The sequence below is a fragment of the Hyla sarda genome, chromosome 4, assembly GCF_029499605.1.
Source record: "Hyla sarda isolate aHylSar1 chromosome 4, aHylSar1.hap1, whole genome shotgun sequence".
Taxonomy (NCBI): Eukaryota; Metazoa; Chordata; class Amphibia; order Anura; family Hylidae; genus Hyla; species Hyla sarda.
Window position 1 is genome coordinate 44,653,257 of NC_079192.1, and position 27,825 is coordinate 44,681,081.

The 27,825-nt window shown below is 46.9% G+C and overlaps 1 protein-coding gene across 1 annotated transcript in view; it reads right to left on the reverse strand.

Moving 5' to 3' along the window:
• Window positions 1-27,583, reverse strand: part of LPAR2 (lysophosphatidic acid receptor 2) — a 68,633-nt gene extending 41,050 nt beyond the window's left edge. The window contains exon 1 of the mRNA XM_056570692.1: window positions 27,239-27,583. Coding sequence (XP_056426667.1) covers window positions 27,239-27,254 — 16 coding nt within the window. The 5' untranslated portion in view covers window positions 27,255-27,583. The remainder of the gene's footprint in view (window positions 1-27,238) is intronic.
• Window positions 27,584-27,825: the final 242 nt, after the last annotated feature.

Here is a 27,825-nt window from a genome sequence, read left to right on the forward strand (position 1 = left end):
AATAATACTGGACTATGACACTGCTCCATGTATGGTCCCTAAGCCTACAGCATGGCAAAAGCTACCATGTATAGTTTCTAAACCTACAGCATGGCAAAAGCCACCATGTATGGTCCCTAAGCCCACAGCATGTCAAAAGTCACCTTCTATGGTCCCTAAGCCCTCAGCATGGTAATAGCCACTATTGATGGTACCTAAGACCACAGCATAGAAAAAAACACCATGTATGGTCCTTAAGCCCACTGCATGGCAAAAGCCATAATGTAACATAGCACTGGGCTACACGACTGCACAATCGATGGTCCCTGCTGTTTGGTCCTTACACCCACAGCATGGCAAAAGCCAACATGAAAAATAATACTGGACTATGACACTGCTCCATGTATGGTCTCTAAGCCCACAGCATGGCAAAAGCTACCATGTATAGTCTCTAAACCTACTGTATGGCAAAAGCAACAATGTATGACTAAGCCCACGGTGTGGTAAAAGCAACCATGTATGGTCCCTAAGCCCACAGTGTGGTAAAAGCAACCATGTATGGTCCCTAAGCCCACAGTGTGGTAAAAGCAACCATGTATGGTCCCTAAGCCCACAGTGTGGTAAAAGCAACCATGTATGGTCCCTAAGCCCACAGTGTGGTAAAAGCAACCATGTATGATCCCTAAGCCCACGGTGTGGTAAAAGCAACCATGTATGGTCCCTAAGCCCACAGTGTGGTAAAAGCAACCATGTATGGTCCCTAAGCCCACAGTGTGGTAAAAGCCACCATATAACATAGTACTGGGCTATGAGACTGGACCATGTATGGTCCCTAAGCACACTGCACACTGCAAAAACCACTATGTATGGTTTCTGAGCCCAAAGCATGACAAAATGTACCATTTATGGTCCCTAAACCCACAGCATGGAAAAGCCACCAAGTAATATAGTAGTGCCCTATGAGACTGCACCATGAATGGTCCTTCTGCCCACTGTATGGCAAAAGCATTAAAACCACTGATCATAATGAAACATAAATGATCAATTTCTTTGACATGAAGCCATGAAGAAAGCCGAGAACCTAAGAGACGTTCATTATACTCCAGCCTGCTGGGATCCTAAGATTTCACCAATCTGAGTTCAGGCAGCGATTCCTATCTGCCGCACAAGAGCCTTGGCACCTACCAGTCTCGTCCTGCAGTGGGGCACCTCGGCGTCATTCAGAATTCGTAATTTCCCCATCACTTTGTTCTCGGTCTCTCGTGTTGTGATTCATGTGCAGAGTAATATAGTAAAAATGTCACTTCCCCTATGAACAGGCAGAAAGCGTGCCAATGACACAGTCTCTCCACATTGTGTGGCACTATACATTTCCTCCACAAAGGTTTCCTATCTTAATATCAAGTCCTTAAAGGGGTACTCCACTGGAAAACTTTTTCTTTTAAATCAACTGGTGCCAGAAAGTTAAACAGATTTGCAAATTACTTCTATAAAAAAAAAAAATAAAAAAAAAATCCTTCCAGTACATATCAGCTGCTGTATAATACACAGGAAGTTATTTTCTTTTTTAATTTCCTTTCTGCCTGACCACAAGTGCTCTCTGCTGACACCTCTGTCCACGTCGGGAACTGTCCAGAGCAAAAGAGGTTTGCTATGAAGTAATTTACAAATCTGTTTAACTTTCTGGCAGCAGTTGATTTAAAAGAAAATGTTTTCCAGTGGAGTACCCCTTTAAGGGTGAAGACATCAACATAAGGCTGGGGGCCTGAGTGCTGTGAACCCCAGGGACAGCTAGAAAGAAGGTGCAGGGTCCTCATCTTTTACATTACACTGAACTGTGATCCTGGGTTTTTATAGACATTACATTAAAGGGTTACTATAGTGGAAAACTTTTCTTTTTTTGTTTTTAAATCAACTGGTGCCAGAAAGTTAAACAGATTTATAAATTACTAATATAAAAAAAAAATCTTAATCCGTCCAGTACTTATTAGCTGCTGAATACTACAGATGAAATGGTTTTCTTTTTGGAACACAGAGCTCTCTGCTGACATCACAAGCACAGTGCTCTCTGCTGACATCTCTGTCCATTTTAAGAACTGTCCAGAGTAGGAGAAAATCTCCATAGAAAACATATGCTGTTCTGGACAGTCCCTAAAATGGACAGAGATGTCAGCAGAGAGCACTGTGGTCATGATGTCAGCAGAGAGCTCTGTGTTCCAAAAAGAAAATAATTTCCTCTGTAGTATTCAGCAGCTAATAAGTACTGGAAGGATTAAGATTTTTTAAAGATTTAAATAAGATTTAAAAAAAAAAAGTTTTCCACTGGAGTACCCCTTTAATGTCCTACACTTAGGACAGATCATCGACCAAGTCCCCACCACTGTGACCTCCTTTCCCAGTTCTTGGAGGTCAGTGAGGCCACATATCAAATCCAACCTGGTTCAGTGACTAGACCCAAGGTTGAACTTTTATTTCAAGGTGGAGTAATAATATAATAACAGAGGGAGCGAGATTCCGTCATATAATGAAATATTATCTGCACCTTGATCTCAGTACAAAAGCATTCACATATATAAAGGTAAAAGATGTATAAGGCAGGGCAAAGATCCACACAGGTTATGGGCACACTGTTCTGCCACATGCATGAAGCCTTAAAGGGGTACTCCACTGGGAGAAAAAAAATTGTAAATCAACTGATGACAGAAAGTTAAACAGATTTGTAAATTACTTCTATTAAAAAATCTTAATCCTTCCAGTATTTATCATCTGCTGTATGCTCCACAGGAAGTTCCTTTCTTTTATAATTTCCTTTCTGTCTGACCACGTCAGGAACTGTCCAGAGCAGGATAGGTTTGCTCCTAATCTGGACAGTTCCTAAAATGGACAGAGGTGTCAGCAGAGAGCACTGTGGTCAGACAGAAAGGAAATAATAAAAGAAAAGAACTTCCTGTGGAGCATACAGAAGCTTATAAGTACTGGAAGGATTGAGATTTTTTTTATAGAAGTAATTTACAAATCTGTTCAACATTCTGGCACCAGTTGATTTAAAAAAAAAATGTTTTCCAGAGGAGTACCCCTTTAAAGGGGTATTCCGCTGCCCCAGCGTTCGGAACATTTTGCTCCGAACGATTGGAGCAGGCGGTGGGGGTTGTGACATCACTGCCACTCCCCTCGTGACATCACGTCATGCCCCCTTAATGCAAGTCTATGGGAGGGGGTATGGCAGCTGCCACACCCCCTCCAATAGATTTGCATTGAGGGGGCGTGATGTGATGTCACGAGGGGCGTGGCAGTGATGTCACAACCCCCGCCGCCTGCTCCAAGCGTTCTAAACAAATGATGGGTACTGCACAGAGATCGCTGGGGTCCCAGCAGCGGGGCCCCCTCGATCAGACATCTTATCCCCTATTCTTTAGATAGGGGATAAGATGTCTGTCACGATTCGGCTTGCGGGTTGTGGATCCGCTGTGTCAGCGAGGGATTGGCGTGGACCGTGCTAGTGGACCGGTTCTAAGAGGCTACTGGTTTTCACCAGAGCCCGCCGCAAAGCGGGATGGTCTTGCTGCGGCAGTAGCAACCAGGTCGTATCCACTAGCAACGGCTCAACCTCGCTGACTGCTGAGAAGGCGTGGGACAGAAGGACTAGGCAGAGGCAAGGTCAGACGTAGCAGAAGGTCGGGGGCAGGCGGCAAGGTTCGTAGTCAGGATGGATAGCAGAAGTTCAGGTAACACAGGCTTTGGACACACTAAACGCTTTCACTGGCACAAGGCAACAAGATCCGGCAAGGGAGTGCAAGGGAGGAGATCAGATATAGCCAGGGAACAGGTGGAAGCCAATTAAGCTAATTGGGCCAGGCACCAATCATTGGTGCACTGGCCCTTTAAGTCTCAGAGAGCTGGCGCGCGCTCGCCCTAGAGAGTGGAGCCGCGCGCGCCAGCACATGACAGCAGGGGACCGGGACGGGTAAGTGACCTGGGATGCGATTCGCGAGCGGGCGCGTCCCGCTGTGCGAATCGCATCCCCGACGGCCATGACAGTGCAGCGCTCCCGGTCAGCGGGACTGACCGGGGCGCTGCAGGGAGAGAGACGCCGTGAGCGCTCCGGGGAGGAGCGGGGACCCGGAGCGCTAGGCGTAACAATGTCTAGGGATGGAGTACCGCTTTAAACCCCATATACATGCCAACGTCCTCCGTATATAAGGTATACGATCTAGCAGGACACTACTTTTTTTTGCCATGGTATGAGATCAGCGCCCATGGAATGCGATCAGAGCCCAAGGTATGAGATCAGAGCCCATGGTATGCGATCAGAGCCCATGGTATGATATCAGAGCCCATGGTATGAGATCAGAGCCCATGGTATGAGATGAGAGCCCATGGTATGCGATCAGAGCCCATGGTATGAGATAAGAGCCCATGGTATGCCATCAGAGCCCATGGTATGAGATCAGAGCCCATGGTATGAGATCAGAGCCCATGGTATGAGATCAGAGCCCATGGTATGAGATCAGATCCCATGGTATGAGATCAGAGCCCATGGTATGAGATCAGAGCCCATGGTATGAGATCAGAGCCCATGGTATGAGATCAGAGCCCATGGTATGAGATCAGAGCCCATGGTATGAGATCAGAGCCCATGGTATGAGATCAGAGCCCATGGTATGAGATCAGAGCCCATGGTATGAGATCAGAGCCCATGGTATGAGATCAGAGCCCATGGTATGAGATCAGAGCCCAAGGTATGAGATCAGAGCCCATGGTATGAGATCCGAGCCCATGGTATGAGATCAGAGCCCATGGTATGAGATCAGAGCCCATGGTATGAGATCAGAGGCCATGGTATGAGATCAGAGGCCATGGTATGAGATCAGAGGCCATGGTATGAGATCAGAGGCCATGGTATGAGATCAGAGCCCATGGTATGATATGAGAGCCCATGGTATGAGATCAGAGCCCATGGTATGCGATCAGAGCCCATGGTATGCGATCAGAGCCCATGGTATGAGATAAGAGCCCATGGTATGCCATCAGAGCCCATGGTATTAGATCAGAGCCCATGGTATGAGATCAGAGCCCATGGTATGAGATCAGAGCCCATGGTATGAGATCAGAGCCCATGGTATGAGATCAGAGCCCATGGTATGAGATCCGAGCCCATGGTATGAGATACAAGCCCATGGTATGAGATCAGAGCCCATGGTATGAGATCAGAGCCCATGGTATGAGATCAGAGCCCATGGTATGAGATCAGAGCCCATGGTATGAGATCAGAGCCCATGGTATGAGATCAGAGCCCATGGTATGAGATCAGAGCCCATGGTATGAGATCAGAGCCCAAGGTATGAGATCCGAGCCCATGGTATGAGATCAGAGCCCATGGTATGAGATCAGAGCCCATGGTATGAGATCAGAGCCCATGGCATGAGATCAGAGCCCATGGTATGAGATCAGAGCCCATGGTATGAGATCAGAGCCCATGGTATGAGATCAGAGCCCATGGTATGAGATCAGAGCCCATGGTATGAGATCAGAGCCCATGGTATGAGATCAGAGCCCATGGTATGAGATCAGAGCCCATGGTATGCCATCAGAGCCCATGGTATGAGATCAGAGCCCATGGTATGAGATCAGAGCCCATGGTATGAGATCAGAGCCCATGGTATGAGATCAGAGCCCATGGTATGAGATCAGAGCCCATGGTATGAGATCAGAGCCCATGGTATGCCATCAGAGCCCATGGTATGAGATCAGAGCCCATGGTATGCCATCAGAGCCCATGGTATGAGATCAGAGCCCATGGTATGAGATCAGAGCCCATTGTTACGCCGAGCGCTCCGGGTCCCCGCTCCTCCCCGGAGCGCTCGCTACACTTCCCTCACTGCAGCGCCCCGGTCGGTTCCACGGACCCGGGGCGCTGCGTTACCACCTCCGGCCGGGATGCGATTCGCGATGCGGGTAGCGCCCGCTCGCGATGCGCACCCCGGCTCCCGTACCTTACTCGCTCCCCGTCAGTTCTGTCCCGGCGCGCGCGGCCCCGCTCCCTAGGGCGCGCGCGCGCCGGGTCTTTGCGATTTAAAGGGCCACTGCACCGCTGATTGGTGCAGTGGTTCCAATTAGTGTTTACACCTGTGCACTTCCCTATATCACCTCACTTCCCCTTCACTCCCTCGCCGGATCTTGTTGCCCTAGTGCCAGTGAAAGCGTTCCTTGTGTGTTCCTTGCCTGTGATTCCAGACCTTCTGCCGTTGCCCCTGACTACGATCCTTGCTGCCTGCCCCGACCTTCTGCTACGTCCGACCTTGCTTCTGTCTACTCCCTTGTACCGCGCCTATCTTCAGCAGCCAGAGAGGTTGAGCCGTTGCTAGGGGATACGACCTGGTCACTACCGCCGCAGCAAGACCATCCCGCTTTGCGGCGGGCTCTGGTGAAAACCAGTAGTGACTTAGAACCGATCCTCTAGCACGGTCCACGCCAATCCCTCTCTGGCACAGAGGATCCACTACCTGCCAGCCGGCATCGTGACAGTAGATCCGGCCATGGATCCCGCTGAAGTTCCTCTGCCAGTTGTCGCTGACCTCACCACGGTGGTCGCCCAGCAGTCACAACAGATTGCGCAACAAGGCCAACAGCTGTCTCAACTGACTGTTATGCTACAACAGTTACTACCACAGCTCCAGCAATCATCTCCTCCGCCAGCTCCTGTACCTCCTCCGCAGCGAGTGGCCGCTTCTGGAATACGACTATCCTTGCCGGATAAATTTGATGGGGACTCTAAGTTTTGCCGTGGCTTTCTTTCCCAATGTTCATTACACTTGGAGATGATGTCGGACCAGTTCCCCACTGAAAGGTCTAAGGTGGCTTTCGTAGTCAGCCTGCTGTCTGGAAAAGCCCTGGCTTGGGCCACACCGCTCTGGGACCGCAATGACCCCGTCACTGCCTCTGTACACTCCTTCTTCTCGGAAATTCGAAGTGTCTTTGAGGAACCTGCCCGAGCCTCTTCTGCTGAGACTGCCCTGTTGAACCTGGTCCAGGGTAATTCTTCCGTTGGCGAGTATGCCGTACAGTTCCGTACCCTTGCTTCAGAATTATCCTGGAATAATGAGGCACTCTGCGCGACCTTTAAAAAAGGCCTATCCAGCAACATTAAAGATGTTCTGGCCGCACGAGAAATCCCTGCTAACCTACATGAACTCATCCATCTTGCCACTCGCATTGACATGCGTTTTTCCGAACGGCGTCAGGAGCTCCGCCAGGATATGGACTCTGTTCGCACGAGGCGTTTCTTCTCCCCGGCTCCTCTCTCCTCTGGTCCCCTGCAATCTGTTCCTGTGCCTCCCGCCGTGGAGGCTATGCAGGTCGACCGGTCTCGCCTGACACCCCAAGAGAGGACACGACGCCGCCTGGAGAATCTCTGCCTGTACTGTGCTAGTACCGAACACTTCCTGAAGGATTGTCCTATCCGTCCTCCCCGCCTGGAAAGACGTCCGCTGACTCCGCACAAAGGTGAGACAGTCCTTGATGTCTACTCTGCTTCTCCACGTCTTACTGTGCCTGTGCGGATGTCTGCCTCTGCCTTCTCCTTCTCTGCTGTGGCCTTCTTGGACTCTGGATCTGCAGGAAATTTCATCTTAGCCTCTCTCGTCAACAGGTTCAACATCCCGGTGACCAGTCTCGCCAGACCCCTCTACATCAATTGTGTAAACAATGAAAGATTGGACTGTACTATACGTTTCCGCACGGAGCCCCTTCTAATGTGCATCGGATCTCATCACGAGAGGATTGAACTGTTGGTCCTCCCCAATTGCACTTCTGAAATCCTTCTTGGACTTCCCTGGCTTCAACTCCATTCCCCAATCCTGGATTGGTCCACTGGGGAGATCAAGAGTTGGGGGCCCTCTTGTTCCAAGGACTGCTTAAAACCGGTTCCCAGTAAACCTTGCCGTGTCCCTGTGCTTCCTCATGTAACCGGTCTCCCTAAGGCCTATATGGACTTTGCGGACGTTTTTTGCAAAAAACAAGCTGAGACTCTACCTCCTCACAGGCCTTATGATTGTCCCATTGACCTCCTCCCGGGCACTACTCCACCCCGGGGCAGAATCTATCCTCTGTCCGTCCCAGAGACTCTTGCCATGTCTGAATACGTCCAAGAAAATTTAAAAAAGGGCTTTATCCGTAAATCCTCCTCTCCTGCCGGAGCCGGATTTTTCTTTGTGTCCAAAAAAGATGGCTCTCTACGTCCTTGCATTGACTACCGCGGTCTTAATAAAATCACGGTTAAGAACCGCTACCCCCTACCCCTCATCTCTGAACTCTTTGATCGTCTCCAAGGTGCCCATATTTTTACCAAACTGGACTTAAGAGGTGCTTATAATCTCATCCGCATCAGAGAGGGGGATGAATGGAAAACGGCATTTAACACCAGAGATGGACACTTTGAGTATCTGGTCATGCCCTTTGGTCTATGCAACGCCCCTGCCGTCTTCCAAGACTTTGTTAATGAAATTTTTCGTGATCTACTATACTCCTGTGTTGTTGTATATCTGGACGATATCCTGATTTTTTCTGCCAATCTTGAAGAACACCGCCAGCATGTCCGTATGGTTCTTCAGAGACTTCGTGATAATCAACTCTATGCCAAAATAGAGAAATGTCTGTTTGAATGCCAATCTCTTCCTTTTCTAGGATACTTGGTCTCTGGCCAGGGACTACAAATGGACCCAGATAAACTCTCTGCCGTCTTAGATTGGCCACGCCCCTCCGGACTCCGTGCCATCCAACGTTTTTTGGGGTTCGCCAATTATTACAGGCAATTTATTCCACATTTTTCTACCATTGTGGCTCCTATTGTGGCTTTAACAAAAAAAAATGCCGATCCCAAGTCTTGGCCTCCTCAAGCGGAAGACGCCTTTAAACGACTCAAGTCTGCCTTTTCTTCGGCTCCCGTGCTCTCCAGACCTGACCCATCTAAACCCTTCCTATTGGAGGTTGATGCCTCCTCAGTGGGAGCTGGAGCTGTCCTTCTACAAAAAAACTCTTCCGGGCATGCTGTTACTTGTGGTTTTTTTTCCAGGACCTTCTCTCCGGCGGAGAGGAACTACTCCATCGGGGATCGAGAGCTTCTAGCCATTAAATTAGCACTTGAGGAATGGAGGCATCTGCTGGAGGGATCAAGATTTCCAGTTATTATTTACACCGATCACAAGAACCTCTCCTACCTCCAGTCTGCCCAACGGCTGAATCCTCGTCAGGCCAGGTGGTCTCTGTTCTTTGCCCGATTTAATTTTGAAATTCACTTTCGGCCTGCTGATAAAAACATTAGGGCCGATGCTCTCTCTCGTTCCTCAGATGCCTCTGAAATTGAACTCTCTCCTCAACACATCATTCCTCCTGACTGCCTGATTTCCACTTCTCCAGCCTCCATCAGGCAAACTCCTCCAGGAAAGACCTTTGTTTCTCCACGCCAACGCCTTGGGATCCTCAAATGGGGTCACTCCTCCCATCTCGCAGGTCATGCAGGCATCAAGAAATCTGTGCAACTCATCTCTCGCTTCTATTGGTGGCCGACTCTAGAGACTGATGTGGTGGACTTTGTGCGAGCCTGCACTATCTGTGCCCGGGATAAGACTCCTCGCCAGAAGCCCGCTGGTTTTCTTCATCCTCTACCTGTCCCCGAACAACCTTGGTCTCTGATTGGTATGGATTTTATTACTGACTTACCCCCATCCCATGGCAACACTGTTATTTGGGTGGTCGTTGATCGATTCTCCAAAATGGCACATTTCATCCCTCTTCCTGGTCTTCCTTCAGCGCCTCAGTTGGCTAAACAATTTTTTGTACACATTTTTCGTCTTCACGGGTTGCCTACACAGATCGTCTCGGATAGAGGCGTCCAATTTGTGTCTAAATTCTGGAGGGCTCTCTGTAAACAACTCAAGATTAAATTAAATTTTTCTTCTGCATACCATCCTCAATCCAATGGACAAGTAGAGAGAATTAACCAGATCTTGGGTGACTATTTACGACATTTTGTTTCCTCCCGCCAGGATGACTGGGCAGATCTTCTACCTTGGGCCGAATTCTCGTATAATTTCAGAATCTCTGAATCTTCCTCCAAATCTCCGTTTTTCGTGGTGTACGGCCGTCACCCTCTTCCCCCCCTCCCTACCCCCTTGCCCTCTGGTCTGCCCGCTGTGGATGAAATTTCTCGTGATCTTTCCACCATATGGAAAGAGACCCAAAATTCTCTCTTACAGGCTTCTTCTCGCATGAAGAGATTCGCAGATAAGAAAAGAAGAGCTCCTCCCATTTTTTCCCCTGGAGACAAGGTATGGCTCTCCGCTAAATATGTCCGTTTCCGTGTCCCGAGCTATAAGTTGGGACCACGCTATCTTGGTCCTTTTAAAGTTTTGTGTCAAATTAATCCTGTCTCTTACAAACTTCTTCTTCCTCCTTCTCTTCGTATCCCTAATGCCTTTCACGTCTCTCTTCTTAAACCTCTCATCCTCAACCGTTTTTCTCCTAAATCTGTTCCTCCCACTCCTGTTTCCGGCTCCTCGGACATCTTCTCTGTTAAAGAGATTTTGGCCTCTAAAAAGGTCAGGGGAAGAACTTTTTTTTTAGTGGATTGGGAGGGTTGTGGTCCAGAAGAGAGGTCCTGGGAACCTGAGGACAATATCCTGGACAAAAGTCTGATCCTCAGGTTCTCAGGCCCCAAGAAGAGGGGGAGACCCAAGGGGGGGGGTACTGTTACGCCGAGCGCTCCGGGTCCCCGCTCCTCCCCGGAGCGCTCGCTACACTTCCCTCACTGCAGCGCCCCGGTCGGTTCCACGGACCCGGGGCGCTGCGTTACCACCTCCGGCCGGGATGCGATTCGCGATGCGGGTAGCGCCCGCTCGCGATGCGCACCCCGGCTCCCGTACCTTACTCGCTCCCCGTCAGTTCTGTCCCGGCGCGCGCGGCCCCGCTCCCTAGGGCGCGCGCGCGCCGGGTCTTTGCGATTTAAAGGGCCACTGCACCGCTGATTGGTGCAGTGGTTCCAATTAGTGTTTACACCTGTGCACTTCCCTATATCACCTCACTTCCCCTTCACTCCCTCGCCGGATCTTGTTGCCCTAGTGCCAGTGAAAGCGTTCCTTGTGTGTTCCTTGCCTGTGATTCCAGACCTTCTGCCGTTGCCCCTGACTACGATCCTTGCTGCCTGCCCCGACCTTCTGCTACGTCCGACCTTGCTTCTGTCTACTCCCTTGTACCGCGCCTATCTTCAGCAGCCAGAGAGGTTGAGCCGTTGCTAGGGGATACGACCTGGTCACTACCGCCGCAGCAAGACCATCCCGCTTTGCGGCGGGCTCTGGTGAAAACCAGTAGTGACTTAGAACCGATCCTCTAGCACGGTCCACGCCAATCCCTCTCTGGCACAGAGGATCCACTACCTGCCAGCCGGCATCGTGACACCCATGGTATGAGATCAGAGCCCATGGTATGAGATCAGAGCCCATGGTATGAGATCAGAGCCCATAGTATGAGATCAGAGCCCACATGGTATGAGATCCGAGCCCATGGTATGAGATCCGAGCCCATGGTATGAGATCCGAGCCCATGGTATGAGATCAGAGCCCATGGTATGAGATCAGAGCCCATGGTATGAGATCAGAGCCCATGGTATGAGATAAGAGCCCATGGTATGAGATCAGAGCCCATGGTATGAGATCAGAGCCCATGGTATGAGATCAGAGCCCATGGTATGAGATCAGAGCCCATGGTATGAGATCAGAGCCCATGGTATGAGATCAGAGCCCATGGTATGAGATCAGAGCCCATGGTATGAGATCAGAGCCCATGGTATGAGATCAGAGCCCATGGTATGAGATCAGAGCCCATGGTATGAGATCAGAGCCCATGGTATGAGATCAGAGCCCATGGTATGCCATCAGAGCCCATGGTATGCCATCAGAGCCCATGGTATGAGATCAGAGCCCATGGTATGAGATCAGAGCCCATGGTATGAGATCAGAGCCCATGGTATGAGATCCGAGCCCATGCTATGAGATCCGAGCCCATGCTATGAGATCCGAGCCCATGCTATGAGATCAGAGCCCATGGTATCAGATTAGTCGGCCTACCATAGTCTGTAATGAGCACCAATCTCATGGATCAATGCTCGTTTACTACGTCTATTACAAGGCTCGACTATGGGGCTGGAAGGGCATCACCAATCATAGCTGGGTCATTCCTGCCGCACTAATGAGGAGATGTGCGACAGACAACCAATGATTTGTTTTAGCAAGGCAATACAACGTTCTCTATTAGCTGCTCATTCATCAGCTGATCGCTGGCCCTGCTGTAGTAAGGGCTTGTACCCTCGGTCTGCGCGGATCCAGCCTAGTTTTGGCTTCCCAACATGTAAACAGGAAAAGGGGATCCGACCTCTGTGACCTTCCCGACTTCCATGATCTCAATAACAGAGCCCCATCACTACCGATACATTGAGCAGTGTGTCGGCAAGAGCTCTATGGACTGTCTATGAGAGTCCTGGATATACCCAAGCACTGTATCTTCGGCGCTCCCATTGCCAACACACCGCTCCATGCACAGGGAGGGACGGGGCCCCTGGGGGATGTTTTAAAATAGTGAATTACACCTTTATGGGCCCTAAAAATCATGGTTGATGAGCCACACATCTCCCCATGTACACAGGGCGGTGACAATGATGTAAGTGAAGGGCTTTTATAATGTGACTTACCAGGGGGAATTATGGGTGGGGTTTGACCATGGTTGGCAAGGCAAACAGTTTACACACTTATCTATGATGTGCGACTTTGGCAATAGTCGCACAGTTTTGCACAACGGCCACTCCAATCAGGACCAGGTGCAGATAGCCGCCCCACGCTGACTTACAAGTGCGCGTCACATTAGCGCACCCTTAGTCGCAGGCTTCATGATAATCTCCAACCAGCTGCACTGGGCGCACACTAGTGATCCGCCCAATGGAAAAAGAAAAAAGTGTGAATAAATTACCCCCTATTGTTTAAATCAAGTTATTTCAAGTTTTTATTTTAACCATATTTTTTAAATAATTTTTTGTTATTTTTTTTTTTCATTTTCCATTTTATATTTATATATTAAATCCTGAAATCTTGCAGTTTCTATTCTGGCCACTAGGCTTATAAGGCTGGGTTCACATATGTCTGGGATCCGGCTAGGAGAAGCCAGCCTAAAACTCAACGCAACTGATGACAACGTGGTTGTTTAGCATCCGGCGTCCATTATTTCTGAACAACACAGAGGGGAACGCAGCAAGATGCGTTCCAACCATCCCGCGTGTCCAACCATCCCGCGTGTCCAACCAAACATCCCGCGTCCAAATTGAGATGTCAGATAATTGTCAACTGTCCCATTCAAATGAATAGGATCAGTTTTATCATCAGTTTCTCTACAATGCTTTTTCTATAGCGCCAGAAGGAAACGCCACCTGACGACGGACATATGTGAAGGGGACTTAACTAAGGCTGAGGCTTACTATTCAATACAGATCATTTTCCATCAGTCTCCTCTTTATCATCACAGACAGGATTAGAGTAGAAGCAGACACCAGTATATATAAGAGGTATACACAACAGCTGTTGCTTACAGATCAGCCCCCCCCCCCACTCCTTGTAGACTGACCACTGAAAAAGGTCACCGAGCATGAAAAAGGTCAAAGACAGTTCCTGACACAGACAGAGGTGGCAGCAGAGAGCACTTTGGTCAGACTGGAAAGAACTACACAACTTCCTCTGGAGCATACAGCAGCTGATAAGTACTGGAAGGATTAAGATTGTTACATAGAAGTAATTTATAAATCTGTATATCTTTCTGCCACCAGTTGATCTGAAAACATTTTTTTTTCATCTGGAGTACCCCTTTAAGTTGTAAGTTGGGAGTTGTAGTTATGCCACAGCTGGAGGCACCCTGGTTGGGAAACACTGGTCTAGAAAGTAAATGTTGGACATGGAGCATTTCAGAGTTCCCGTGACTAATCCATGACTCTGACCATTTCCTAATAAAAACAAGGATCTCGTTACTGTAACCAGAGCTCGGACTGGACGGCCCCCGGTGTTTATCTAAGTGACCACCGCTGATCTCCAGAATAACAAAGGCCCCACCGCTGATCTCCAGAATAACCAAGGCCCGGGCTATGACAACAGACTTATCTGATGCTCCTCACACTCACAAAGCCCTTCTCCAAATAATGGGGAGGGCGCAGGCCGGACCCTTTGTATACAGAGGAACTGTCGTGTGGATCAGGGATTGTTGTAAATCTCATCAGTGCGAGGGGGGGAGGGGGCAGACAATGACCCCCACCCAATGTTTACTGCCAATTGGAGAGATATAGATCAGCACAGATTATAGGGACCATCATTATAGGACAAAGCTCTAAGAATAGGAGCAAATAGTAAAGGCCGTATTACACGGGCGGATTATTTGGCCAATCAGCGTTCCAAAGAATAATGGCTTCCAACGCTCATTTATCGTCTGATCGCGTCTTTTGTACGGCCAATATAATCCTGGCTATCAGCCACATATTGCTCGGTGTAAACAGGGGATATGCGAACGATAACGGTTCATTTAAAGGGCCGCACCATTGATCGCCTCTTGTGAAGACATAACAAATTAGCGCCAAATTCTGAGATCGGCGCTCGTCTTCTGCAATCCGACCCATCTAAGACTCAGTTCCTCCCACATGAGAAATCCGAAGCTCACAAATATGAGTCAGGGTTTAATCCATCGAATGAACGTAACCTAAACTCGGTAATATATATTAGATTAATGGTAACCAAATCAGCCGTTTTCCGACAAGACGAACCAACCATCTAAAGTGTATGGGGGTCACCTGACTCCCCCCCTGCAGCAGATGTTCATCCTCAACTGCCCGACTAATCCACCTCTCCCCTCGCTCCTCTGCCTCTCCCCTTTGCCAACCCCTTCGATGGTTACCTGTTGCCCAACAAATTCAGTGTAAACTCTTCACCATGATGTACAAAGCCATCCACAACCTGTCCCTCTGACCTGATCTCCTGATACTGCCTCTCACAGGGACCAGGAACTAGGACTAACCTGGGGATCGGGGACTAGGCCTAAGGTAAGAATCAAGGACTAGGAGACTAAAGTGGGGATTGGGGAATAGGACCAAGATGGGGATTAGGGACTAGGACTAAAGTGGGTTTTGGGAACGAGGACTAAGGTGGGGATTAGGGACTAGGACTAAAGTGGGGATCAGGGACTAGGACTAACATGAGGATCGGGGACTAGGCCTAAGGTAAGGGATCAAGGACTAGGAAACTAAAGTGGGGATTGGGGACTAGGACCAAGATGGGGATTAGGGACTAGGACTAAAGTGGGTTTTGGGAACAAGGACTAAAGTGGGGATTAGGGACTAGGACTAAAGTGGGGATCAGGGACTAGGACTAAAGTGGGTTTTGGGAACGAGGACTAAGGTGGGGATTAGGGACTAGGACTAAAGTGGGGATCAGGGACTAGGACTAACATGAGGATCGGGGACTAGGCCTAAGGTAAGGGATCAAGGACTAGGAAACTAAAGTGGGGATTGGGGACTAGGACCAAGATGGGGATTAGGGACTAGGACTAAAGTGGGTTTTGGGAACAAGAACTAAAGTGGGTGTTAGGGACTAGGACTAAAGTGGGGATCAGGGACTAGGACTAACCTGAGGATCGGGGACTAGGCCTAAGGTAAGGGATCAAGGACGAGGAAACTAAAGTGGGGATTGGGGACTAGGACCAAGATGGGGATTAGGGACTAGGACTAAAGTGGCTTTTGGGAACAAGGACTAAAGTGGGGATTAGGGACTAGGACTAAAGTGGGGATCAGGGACTAGGACTAACCTGGACCTCGGAGACTAGGCCTAAAATAAGAATCAAGGACTAGGACTAAATTGGGGATCAGGGACTAGGACCAAGATGGGGATTAGGGACCAGGACTAAGGTGGGGATTAGGGACTAGGACTAAAGTGGGGATCAGGGATTAGGAATAAATTGGGGATCAGGGACTAGGAATAAAGTGGGGATCAGGATCTAGGAGTAAGGTGAGGATCAGGGACTAGGACTAAAGTGGGGATCAGGGTCTAGGAGTAAGGTGGGGATCAGGGACTAGGACTAAGGTGGGACCCCAAACCCATATTTTCCGCCTGTGTACATTATAATACATCCTATTGTATGAAAATAGATCTTAGTTGTCCAGCTTGTGGCCATCCAGTTGTTTCAAAACTACAACTCTCAGCATGCACGGACAGCCGTTTGCTGTCCGGGCATGCTGAGAGTTGTAGTTTTGCAACATCTGGAGGTCAACAGCTTGGACACCACTGAAATATAGCGGCAAACAGACTGTGGCTCTGTAGTCTGTAGTTGCAGGGATTCAATGTACCGCCATATAAGCTACAATACAGATACTATGTGATCCAAGTCCGCTTCAGCAGAACCCCAGATTGCGGATTCTCCCACCCTAACCCTGCCGTGCCCATATAACCACCATCTAAACCACCCTAACCCTGCCGTGCCCATATAACCACCATCCAAACCACCCTAACCCTGCCGTGCCCATATAACCACCATCTAAACCACCCTAACCCTGTCGTACCCATATAACCACCATCTAAACCACCCTAACCCTGTCGTGCCCATATAACCACCATCTAAACCACCCTAACTCTGCCGTGCCCATATAACCACCATCTAAACCACCCTAACCCTGACGTGCCCATATAACCACCATCTAAACCACCCTAACCCTGCCGTGCCCATATAACCACCATCTAATCCACCCTAACCCTGTCGTGCCCATATAACCACCATCTAAACCACCCTAACCCTGCCGTGCCCATATAACCACCATCTAAACCACCCTAACCCTGCCGTGCCCATATAACCACCATCTAAACCACCCTAACCCTGCCGTGCCCATATAACCACCATCTAAACCACCCTAACCCTGCCGTGCCCATATAACCACCATCCAAACCACCCTAACCCTGCCGTGCCCATATAACCACCATCTAAACCACCCTAACCCTGTCGTACCCATATAACCACCATCTAAACCACCCTAACCCTGTCGTGCCCATATAACCACCATCTAAACCACCCTAACTCTGCCGTGCCCATATAACCACCATCTAAACCACCCTAACCCTGACGTGCCCATATAACCACCATCTAAACCACCCTAACCCTGCCGTGCCCATATAACCACCATCTAAACCACCCTAACCCTGTCGTGCCCATATAACCACCATCTAAACCACCCTAACCCTGCCGTGCCCATATAACCACCATCTAAACCACCCTAACCCTGCCGTGCCCATATAACCACCATCTAAACCACCCTAACCCTGCCGTGCCCATATAACCACCATCTAAACCACCCTAACCCTGCCGTGCCCATATAACAACCATCCAAACCACCCTAACCCTGCCGTGCCCATATAACCACCATCTAAACCACCCTAACCCTGTCGTACCCATATAACCACCATCTAAACCACCCTAACCCTGTCGTGCCCATATAACCACCATCTAAACCACCCTAACTCTGCCGTGCCCATATAACCACCATCTAAACCACCCTAACCCTGCCGTGCCCATATAACCACCATCTAAACTGCCCTGAAGGGGTATTTTTTCTACGCTTCTTAGTAAATGTAAAGTACTTTTCCGATCCACAATAACACAGCAGGAGCGGAGTCCTAGGAAGCTTTGAAGTCCTGACCCCTCACTGTAGCTGCAGACCTTCCCCCAGTGCATCCTGGGATATGGTCAACTAGTAATGAGCCCCCAGGCGCTGATCTGCGGTGGGTAGGGAAATGCGTGAGTGTTCTGTATATCTGCAGATGCTTTACATTCAATCCCTGTTTACATTTTTACACTGATCCAGAGCAGATGTTCCCTCCCAGACAATGGAGCGACACCAACACCTACAGCTGCCTATATGATGTGTCACCCTATACAGCTGGGTCCTGTACAGAACCCCGGGGACCGCTTCACTCCAACTTGGGACTCTGAGTGTACTACAATTCCCAGCATGGCCCAAGAGCCTGCTGCTCTCATGTTATGCTGGGAGTTGTAGTTTTACAACATCTGGAGGTTGCAAGATCTACTGTCATATGGTAGGGTGAAAAGGATGGAAAGACTGGTTCCAACAATCTCCACCTCAGTCCTAGTCCCTACCGACCTTAGTCCCAGTCCCCAATTCCCACCTCAGTCCTAGTCCCCAATCCCCACCTTAGTCCTATTCCTCAATCCCCACCTTAGTCCTATTCCTCAATCCCCACCTTAGTCCTATTCCTCAATCCCCACCTTAGTCCTATCCTTGGTCCCCACTTTAGTGCTAATTCCCAATCCTAAAGTAGGAATCAGGGACTAGGACTAAGGTAGCAATCAAAGACTACGACTAAGGTGGCGATCAGGGACTAGGACTGAGATGGGGATCAGGGACTAGGACTGAGATGGGGATCAGGGACTAGGACTGAGATGGCGATCAGGGACTAGGACTGAGATGGGGATCAGGGACTAGGACTAAGGTGGGGATCAGGGACTAAGACTAAGGTGGCAATCAAAGACTAGGACTAAGGTAGGGATTATGTAGAAGGGCTAAGGTGGGGATCAGGAACTATGACTAAGGTAGTATTAGTCCCCATGACCCACCTTAGTTCTAGTCCCCAATCGCCACCTAAGACCTAGTCCCTTTTTAACACCTAAATCCTTGTCCGTGATCACTCCCTTAGTCCTAGTTCCAGATCACCACCTTAGTCCTAGTTCATGATCCCAACCTTAGTCCAGGTTCATAAAACTGGGAGTTGTAGTTTTGCAACATCTGGAGGGCCAAAGTTTGTAAACCACTGATATAGCAGCAAACTCTGTAGTCTATAGTTGCATTCAATGAACTGCCATACAAGCTATAATACAGATGCTATGTAAGTCCGCTTAGCTCTAGTCCCTGATCACCACTTTAGTCATAATCCCTGATCGCCACCTTAGCCATGGTCCATGATCGTCACCTCAGTCCCAGTCCCTGATCCCTACCTTAGTCCTATCTCACCCCACTGTCCTCTATGACTCCCTATAAACAGTCCACTCAGCACTTTCCTTGCAGTATTTAGGATGTAATAAAGGAATGTGAGGATCTTATCAGTTCTGGATGTGGCGGGCTGCCACCCGGGTGATATCATGCGCCCCCGCTGAAAGCATTTTGGGATTGTGGCGACAGAATATGTTCTTGGCTGCTTCCCGGCTGATGTCATTGGGTTTTGGTCTAGGCGTTCTGAGAGAGCAGATATACAGCGTGTTCTCTGGTTATTGAGCAATGTCACGAACTCCGCAGCCAAGACCCCGTGTACATACACTGAGACAAGACGAGGACCGCGGAGCCGCATCTCCAACATATACAACCGCAATACATGTGACTCACTGCACCACCACAATGGAGACTACACGCCAGGCATTCTGGGATACTCTATACAGTCATGGCCGTAAATGTTGGTGCCCCTGAAATGTTTCTAGAAAATGAAGTATTTCTCACAGAAAAGGATTGCAGTAACACATGTTTTGTTATACACATGTTTATTCCTTTGTGTATATTGGAACTAAACCAAAAAGGGAGGAAATATAAGCAAATTGGACATAATGTCACCAAACTCCAAAAATGGTCTGGACAAAATTATTGGCACCCTTAACTTAATATTTGGTTGCACACCCTTTGGAAAAAAATAACTGAAATCAGTGGCTTCCATAACCATCAATAAGCTTCTTACACCTCTCAGCCGGAATGTTGGACCACTCTTCCTTTGCAAGCTCCTCCAGATCTCTTATTGGAAGTCGCCTTTTCCCAACAGCAATTTTAAGATCTCTCCACAGGTGATCAATGGGATTTAGATCTGGACTCATTGTTGCCACTTCAGAACTCTCCAGCGCTTTGTTGCCATCCATTTCTGGGGGCTTTTTGATGTATGTTTGGGGTCATTGTCCTGCTGGAAGATCCAAGATCTCAGATGCAAACCCAGCTTTCTGACACTGGGCTGTACAGTGCGACCCAAAATCCGTTGGTAATCCTCAGATTTCATGATGCCTGTCACGATGCCGGCTGGCAGGTAGTGGATCCTCTGTGCCAGAGAGGGATTGGCGTGGACCGTGCTAGTGGATCGGTTCTAAGTCACTACTGGTTTTCACCAGAGCCCGCCGCAAAGCGGGATGGTCTTGCTGCGGCGGTAGTGACCAGGTCGTATCCACTAGCAACGGCTCAACCTCTCTGGCTGCTGAAGATAGGCGCGGTACAAGGGAGTAGACAGAAGCAAGGTCGGACGTAGCAGAAGGTCGGGGCAGGCAGCAAGGATCGTAGTCAGGGGCAACGGCAGGAGGTCTGGAACACAGGCTAGGAACACACAAGGAAACGCTTTCACTGGCACAATGGCAACAAGATCCGGCAAGGGAGTGCAGGGGAAGTGAGGTATACATAGGGAGTGCACAGGTGAACACACTGATTGGAACCACTGCGCCAATCAGCGGCGCAGTGGCCCTTTAAATCGCAAAGACCCGGCGCGCGCGCCCTAGGGAGCGGGGCCGCGCGCGCCGGGACAGGACCGACGGAGAGCGAGTCAGGTACGGGAGCCGGGGTGCGCATCGCGAGCGGGCGCTACCCGCATCGCGAATCGCATCCCGGCTGGAAGCGGAATCGCAGCGCCCCGGGTCAGTGGATCTGACCGGAGCGCTGCAGTGAGGAGAGTGTAGCGAGCGCTCCGGGGAGGAGCGGGGACCCGGAGCGCTCGGCGTAACAATGCCTTGTACACATTCAAGGCCCCCAGTGCCAGAGGCAGCAAAACAACCCCAAAATATTATTGAACCTCCACCATATTTCGCTGTAGGTACTGTGTCCTTTTCTTTGTAGGCCTCATTCCGTTTTCGGTAAACAGTAGAATGATGTACTTTACCAAAAAGCTCTATCTTGGTCTCATCTGTCCACAAAACGTTTTCCCAGAAGGATTTTGGCTTACTCAAGTTCATTTTGGCAAAATGTAGTGTTGCTTTTTATGTCTGTGTCAGCAGTTGGGTCCTCCTGGGTCTCCTGCCATAGCATTTCATTTCATTTAAATGTTGACGGATAGTTTGCGCTGACACTGATGCTCCCTGAGTCTGCAGGACAGCTTGAATATCTTTGGAACTTGTTTGGGGCTGCTTATCCACCATCCAGACTATCCTGCGTTAACGCCTTTCAAAAAATTTTCTCTTCCGTCCACGCCCAGGGAGATTAGCTACAGTGCCATGAACTGTAAACTTCTTGATAATGTTGCGCACTGTGGACAAAGGCAAATCTAGATCTCTGGAGTTGGACTTGTAACCTTGAGATTGTTGATATTTTTCCACAATTTTGGTTCTCAAGTCCTCAGACAGTTCTCTTCTCCTCTTTATGTTGTCCGTGCTTAGTATGGCACACACAGACACACAATGCAAAGACTAAGTGAACTTCTCTCCTTTTTATCTGCTTTCAGGTGTGATTTTTATATTGCCCACACCTGTTACTTGCCCCAGGTGAGTTTAAAGGAGCATTACATGCTTGAAACAATCTTATTTTTCCACAATTGTGAAAGGGTGCCAATCATTTTGTTCAGCCCATTTTTGGAGTTTGGTGACATTATGTCCAATTTGCTTTTTCCCTCCCTTTTTTGGTATAGTTCCAATACACACAAAGGGAATAAACATGTGTATAGTAAAACATGTGTTACTGCAATCCTTTTCTGTGAGAAATACTTTCAGGGGTGCCAACATTTACAGCCATAACTTTACATACAAAGATACAAATATACACACACAAACAATATATAGTAAATACATAGTTAATCAGCCAATCACATGACAGCAACTCAATGTATTTAGGCATGTAGACATGGTCAAGACAACTTGATAAAGTTAAAACCAAACATCAGAATGGGGAAGAAACTAAATTTAAAGGGGTACTTTGGGGAAAAGTAACTTAACTGGGGAATAGTAGCTGATCGTGCGGGTCTGACCGGTGAGGCCACCCCGGGATCATCGGGACAGGACCCTGACACTCTCAGTGAGGAGCACGTGTTGTTAACCGGTAGGCGGCACACACTCTATTCATTCCTACGGGAGCGCCAATGATGCCCGAGGGCTGTACTCGGGTCTTATGGGCAATCCAATAGGAATGAATGGAGCACATTCCGGCTGTATCACGCTCTCCCCTAGCTATCCCCTATCCGAAGGATAAGTTAATTTTCAACGGAGATCTCCTTTAAGTGACTGTGAACGTGCCATGGTTGTTGGTGCCAGATGGGCTGGTCTGAGTATTTCAAAAACTGCTGATCTACTGGGATGATCACGCACAACCATCTCTAGGGTTTACAAAGAAAGGTCCAAAACAGAGAGAATATCCAGTAAGCGGCAGTACTGGGACAAAAATGCCTTGTTGGTGTCAGAAGAGAATGGGCAGACTGGTTCGAGATGACAGGAAGTCAATAGTAACTTAAAGGAGATATCCAGTGGTTAAAAACGTATCCCCTATCATAAGGATAGGGGATAAGTTTCAGATCGCGGGGGGGGGGGGGGGTCCGACCGTAGGGGCCCCCCGCGATCTACTGTACGGGGCCCCGACAGCCCGTGGGAAGGGGGCATGTTGAGCACCGCACGAAGCGTCGGCGGCTTACACGCCCCCCAATACAACTCTATGGCAGAACTGGAGCACTGCCTTCGGCAATCTTCGGCCCTGCCATAGAGTTGTATTGAGGGGGCGTGTACAGAGAGATCGCCAGGGGGCCTGAGCTGTCGGAAGCCCCCCCGCAATCTGAAAGTTATCCTTAGAATAGGGGATACGTTTTTCACCACTGGACTACCCCTTTAATAACCACTTGTCACAAACAAGGTATTCAGAATACCATCTCTGATTGCACAACACATCCAACCTTAAAGCAGCTGGGCTACAGTAGCAAAGGACCACGCCTGTTAGCTTAGAAACCTAGGCTACAACTCACAAAGGTCAAGGACTGGAAGAACGTTGTCTGGTCTGATGAGTCTCGATTCCAGCTGCGACATTCAGATGGTAGGGTCAGAATTTGGCGTAAACATGTTGTCCATCCTGCCTTGTATCAGCGGTTCAGGCTGGTGGTGGTATAATGGGGTGGGGGACATTAGAGGGGTGCTCCCCTGGAAAACATTTTCTTTTAAATCAACTGGTGCCAGAAAGTTAAACAGATTTGTAAATCACTTCTATTAAAAATAGATAAAATCTTTATCCTTCCAGTACTTATCAGCTGCTGTATGATCCACAGGAAGTTCTTTTCATTTTGAATTTCTTTTCAGTCTGACCACAGTGAAATGTGAAAAGAACTTCCTGTGGATCATAACAGCAGCTGATAAGTACTGGAAGGATTAAGATTTTTTTAATAGAAGTAATTTACAAATCTGCTTAACTTTCTGGTACCGGTTGATTTAAAAAAAAATTTCCAGTGGAGTACCCCTTTAATTTGGCACACTTTGGGCCCCTTAGTACCAATTGATGCCATTCATGTGGTTCACCTGCCAAAAACTCTATGGCACTGCTTCCCAACCAGGGAGCCTCCACCTGTTGCACAACTACAACTCCCAGCATGCCCGGACAGCCAACAATGATTCACGATGCCGAAATTTTGTTGTGGATGTCGCCAATTGGAATCAATGGTGACAACAAAATCTGCAACAAATCTACCAAAACATCTAGTGTGTGTTTATGCTTCTGGACCACCGATGGGCCAAACCATCTGCATAGGGGTAAAAGTGGTCTCGAACTGTGGCCCTCCAGATGTTGCAAAACTTCAACTCCCAGCATGCCCGGACAGCCGTTGGCTGTCCGGGCATGCTGGGAGTTGAAGTTTTGCAACATCTGGAGGGCCCCGGTTTGAGACCACTGATCTAATGCTTCCCTTTACGTGGCACAAGGTCACCAGTACCCAGCCCTGACCCCGTGTGTCCTCGGGAGGGTCGGACCATTCTTAAGATGTGGGTGGCTGCAATGAAAGAAAATGGATCCAGAGCCAAAGACCACAAACTTCTCTTCCAAGACTGAGGAGGAAAACAAGAATTCCAGAGCGCAGCACAAATCCTAGCAAGACACCTTGGGCTCCCGACGAGGGAAAACACACCGTGTTGTTCTTGGATATTGTATAAGAAATGTAGGGAGTGCGGCTTCCTGCCACAGCGGGAGGGGGTCACCGGCGCACCTCAACGTGACTCTGCACAAGTATGAAGGGGTTAACTACGCCCAAAGGTGGAGGCATGATCGATGGTGGCCGAGCGAATCACCGGGACCATGAGATACAGAGAGAACACCTGACCAGGTAGATATGAGATAGATAGATAGATAGATATGAGATAGATAGATAGATATGAGATAGATATGAGGTAGATAGATAGATATGAGATAGATAGATAGATATGAGATAGATAGATAGATAGATATGAGATAGATAGATATGAGAAAGATAGATAGATAGATTGATAGATAGATATGAGATAGATAGATATGAGATAGATATGAGATAGATAAAAAGATATGAGGTAGATAGATAGATATGAGATAGATAGATATGAGATAGATAGATAGATAGATATGAGATAGATAGATAGATAGATATGAGATAGATAGATAGATAGATATGAGATAGATATGAGATAGATAAAAAGATATGAGGTAGATAGATAGATAGATATGAGATAGATAGATATGAGATAGATAGATAGATAGATATGAGATAGATAGATAGATATGAGATAGATAGATAGATAGATATGAGATAGATAGATAGATAGATAGATATGAGATAGATAGATATGAGATAGATAGATATGAGATAGATATGATATCGATAGATATGAGATAGATAGATAAGAGATAGATAGATAGATATGAGATAGATCGATATAAGATAGATAGATATGAGATAGATAGATATACATGAGATAGACAGATAGATATGAGATAGATAGATAGATAGATAGATAGATATGAGATAGATAGATATGAGATAGATAGATATGAGACAGATAGATAGATATGAGCTAGATAGATAGATAGATAGATAGATATGGGATAGATAGATAGATATGAGATAGATAGATATGAGATAGATAGATATATAGATATGAGAAAGATAGATAGATAGATAGATATGAGATAGATAGATAGATAGATATATATGAGATAAATCGATAGATATGAGATAGATAGATATGAGATAGATAGATAGATAGATAGATAGATAGATATGAGATAGATAGATATGAGATAGATATGAGATAGATAGATATGAGATAGATAGATATGAGATAGATTGATAGATAGATATGAGATAGATAGATAGATATGAGAAAGATAGATAGATAGATAGATTGATAGATAGATATGAGATAGATAGATAGATATGAGATAGATATGAGATAGATAGATATGAGGTAGATAGATATATAGATAGATAGATAGGAGATAGATAGATAGATATGAGAAAGATAGATTGATTGATAGATAGATATGAGATAGATAGATAGATATGAGATAGGTAGATAGATAGATAGATAGATATGAGATAGATAGATAGATATGAGATAGATAGATAGATAGATATGAGATAGGTATGAGATAGATAGATATGAGATAGATATGAGATAGATAGATATGAGATAGATAGATAGATATGAGATAGATCGATGTAAGATAGATAGATATGAGATAGATAGATATGAGCTAGATAGATAGATAGATATGGGATAGATAGATAGATAGATATGAGATAGATAGATAGATATGAGATAGATAGATAGATATGAGATAGATAGATATGAGATAGATAGATATATATGAGATAGATAGATATGAGATAGACAGATAGATATGAGATAGACAGATAGATATGAGATAGATAGATAGATATGAGATAGATAGATATGAGATAGATAGATATGAGATAGATAGATATGAGACAGATAGATAGATATGAGATAGATAGATAGATATGAGATAGATAGATAGATAGATATGAGATAAATAGATAGATATGAGATAGATAGAGATTAGATAGATAGATATGAGATAGATAGATAGATAGATATGAGATAGATATGAGATAGATAGATATGAGATAGATAGATATGAGATAGATAGATATGAGATAGATTGATAGATAGATATGAGATAGATAGATATGAGAAAGATAGATAGATAGTTAGATAGATTGATAGATAGATAGATATGAGATAGATAGATAGATAGATAGATATGAGATAGATAGATAGATATGAGGTAGATAGATAGATAGATAGATAGATAGATAGGAGATAGATAGATAGATAGATATGAGAAAGATAGATAGATAGATTGATAGATAGATATGAGATAGATAGATATGAGATAGATAGATAGATATGAGATAGATAGATATGAGATAGATAGATAGATAGATATGAGATAGATAGATAGATATGAGATAGATATGAGATAGATATGAGATAGATAGATATGAGATAGATAGATATGAGATAGATAGATATGAGATAGATAGATAGATAGATAGATATGAGATAGATAGATAGATATGAGAGATAAATAGATAGATATGAGATAGATAGATAGATATGAGATAGATAGATAGATATGAGATAGATAGATAGATAGATATGAGATAGATAGATATGAGAGATAAATAGATAGATATGAGATAGATAGATATGAGATAGATAGATATGAGATAGATAGATAGATAGATATGAGATAGATAGATATGAGATAGATAGATATGAGATAGATAGATAGATAGATAGATAGATATGAGATAGATAGATAGATAGATAGATAGATATGAGATAGATATGATATAGATAGATAGATATGAGATAGATATGAGATAGATAGATATGAGATAGATAGATATGAGATAGATAGATAGATAGATAGATATGAGATAGATAGATATGAGATAGATAGATATGAGATAGATAGATAGATAGATATGAGATAGATAGATAGATAGATAGATAGATAGATAGATAGCCACATAAAGTAAACTGTAGTACTCCGGGGTAACGAAAAAATACATGTTACATTTATTCCATCAAAGATACAAAGTTTCGGTTCCCTCCTAATTTCTCCCGTCCATCCTGTGATCATTCTCTGCAGTATTGGATCCTTCTGCCTCCACCTGGACTATGTATAGAGGATACACCGGGTACTCACCGAACATTGTGATCATCGTGTGATGGATCCTGGTAGATGGTACAATCCCGGGAGCAGATCGGGGGTGATCAGATCGGGAGGGCTGTATGTAGGTGATCAGATCGGGAGGGCTGTATGTAGGTGATCAGATCGGGAGGGCTGTATGTAGGTGATCAGATCCTGGTTTCTGTACAATCTCGGCGCCGATCAGGTCCCAGTCTCCGCAAGTTCTGTCCGGTATACCTGGGATCTGTCCGCTCTGTCTGTCCGGTATACCTGGGATCTGTCCGCTCTGTCTGTCCGGTATACCTGGGATCTGTCCGCTCTGTCTGTCCGGTATACCTGGGATCTGTCCGCTCTGTCTGTCCGGTATACCTGGGATCTGTCCGCTCTGTCTGTCCGGTATACCTGGGATCTGTCCGCTCTGTCTGTCCGGTATACCTGGGATCTGTCCGCTCTGTCTGTCCGGTATACTTGGGATCTGTCCGCTCTGTCTGTCCGGTATACCTGGGATCTGTCCGCTCTGTCTGTCCGGTATACTTGGGATCTGTCCGCTCTGTCTGTCCGGTATACCTGGGATCTGTCCGCTCTGTCTGTCCGGTATACTT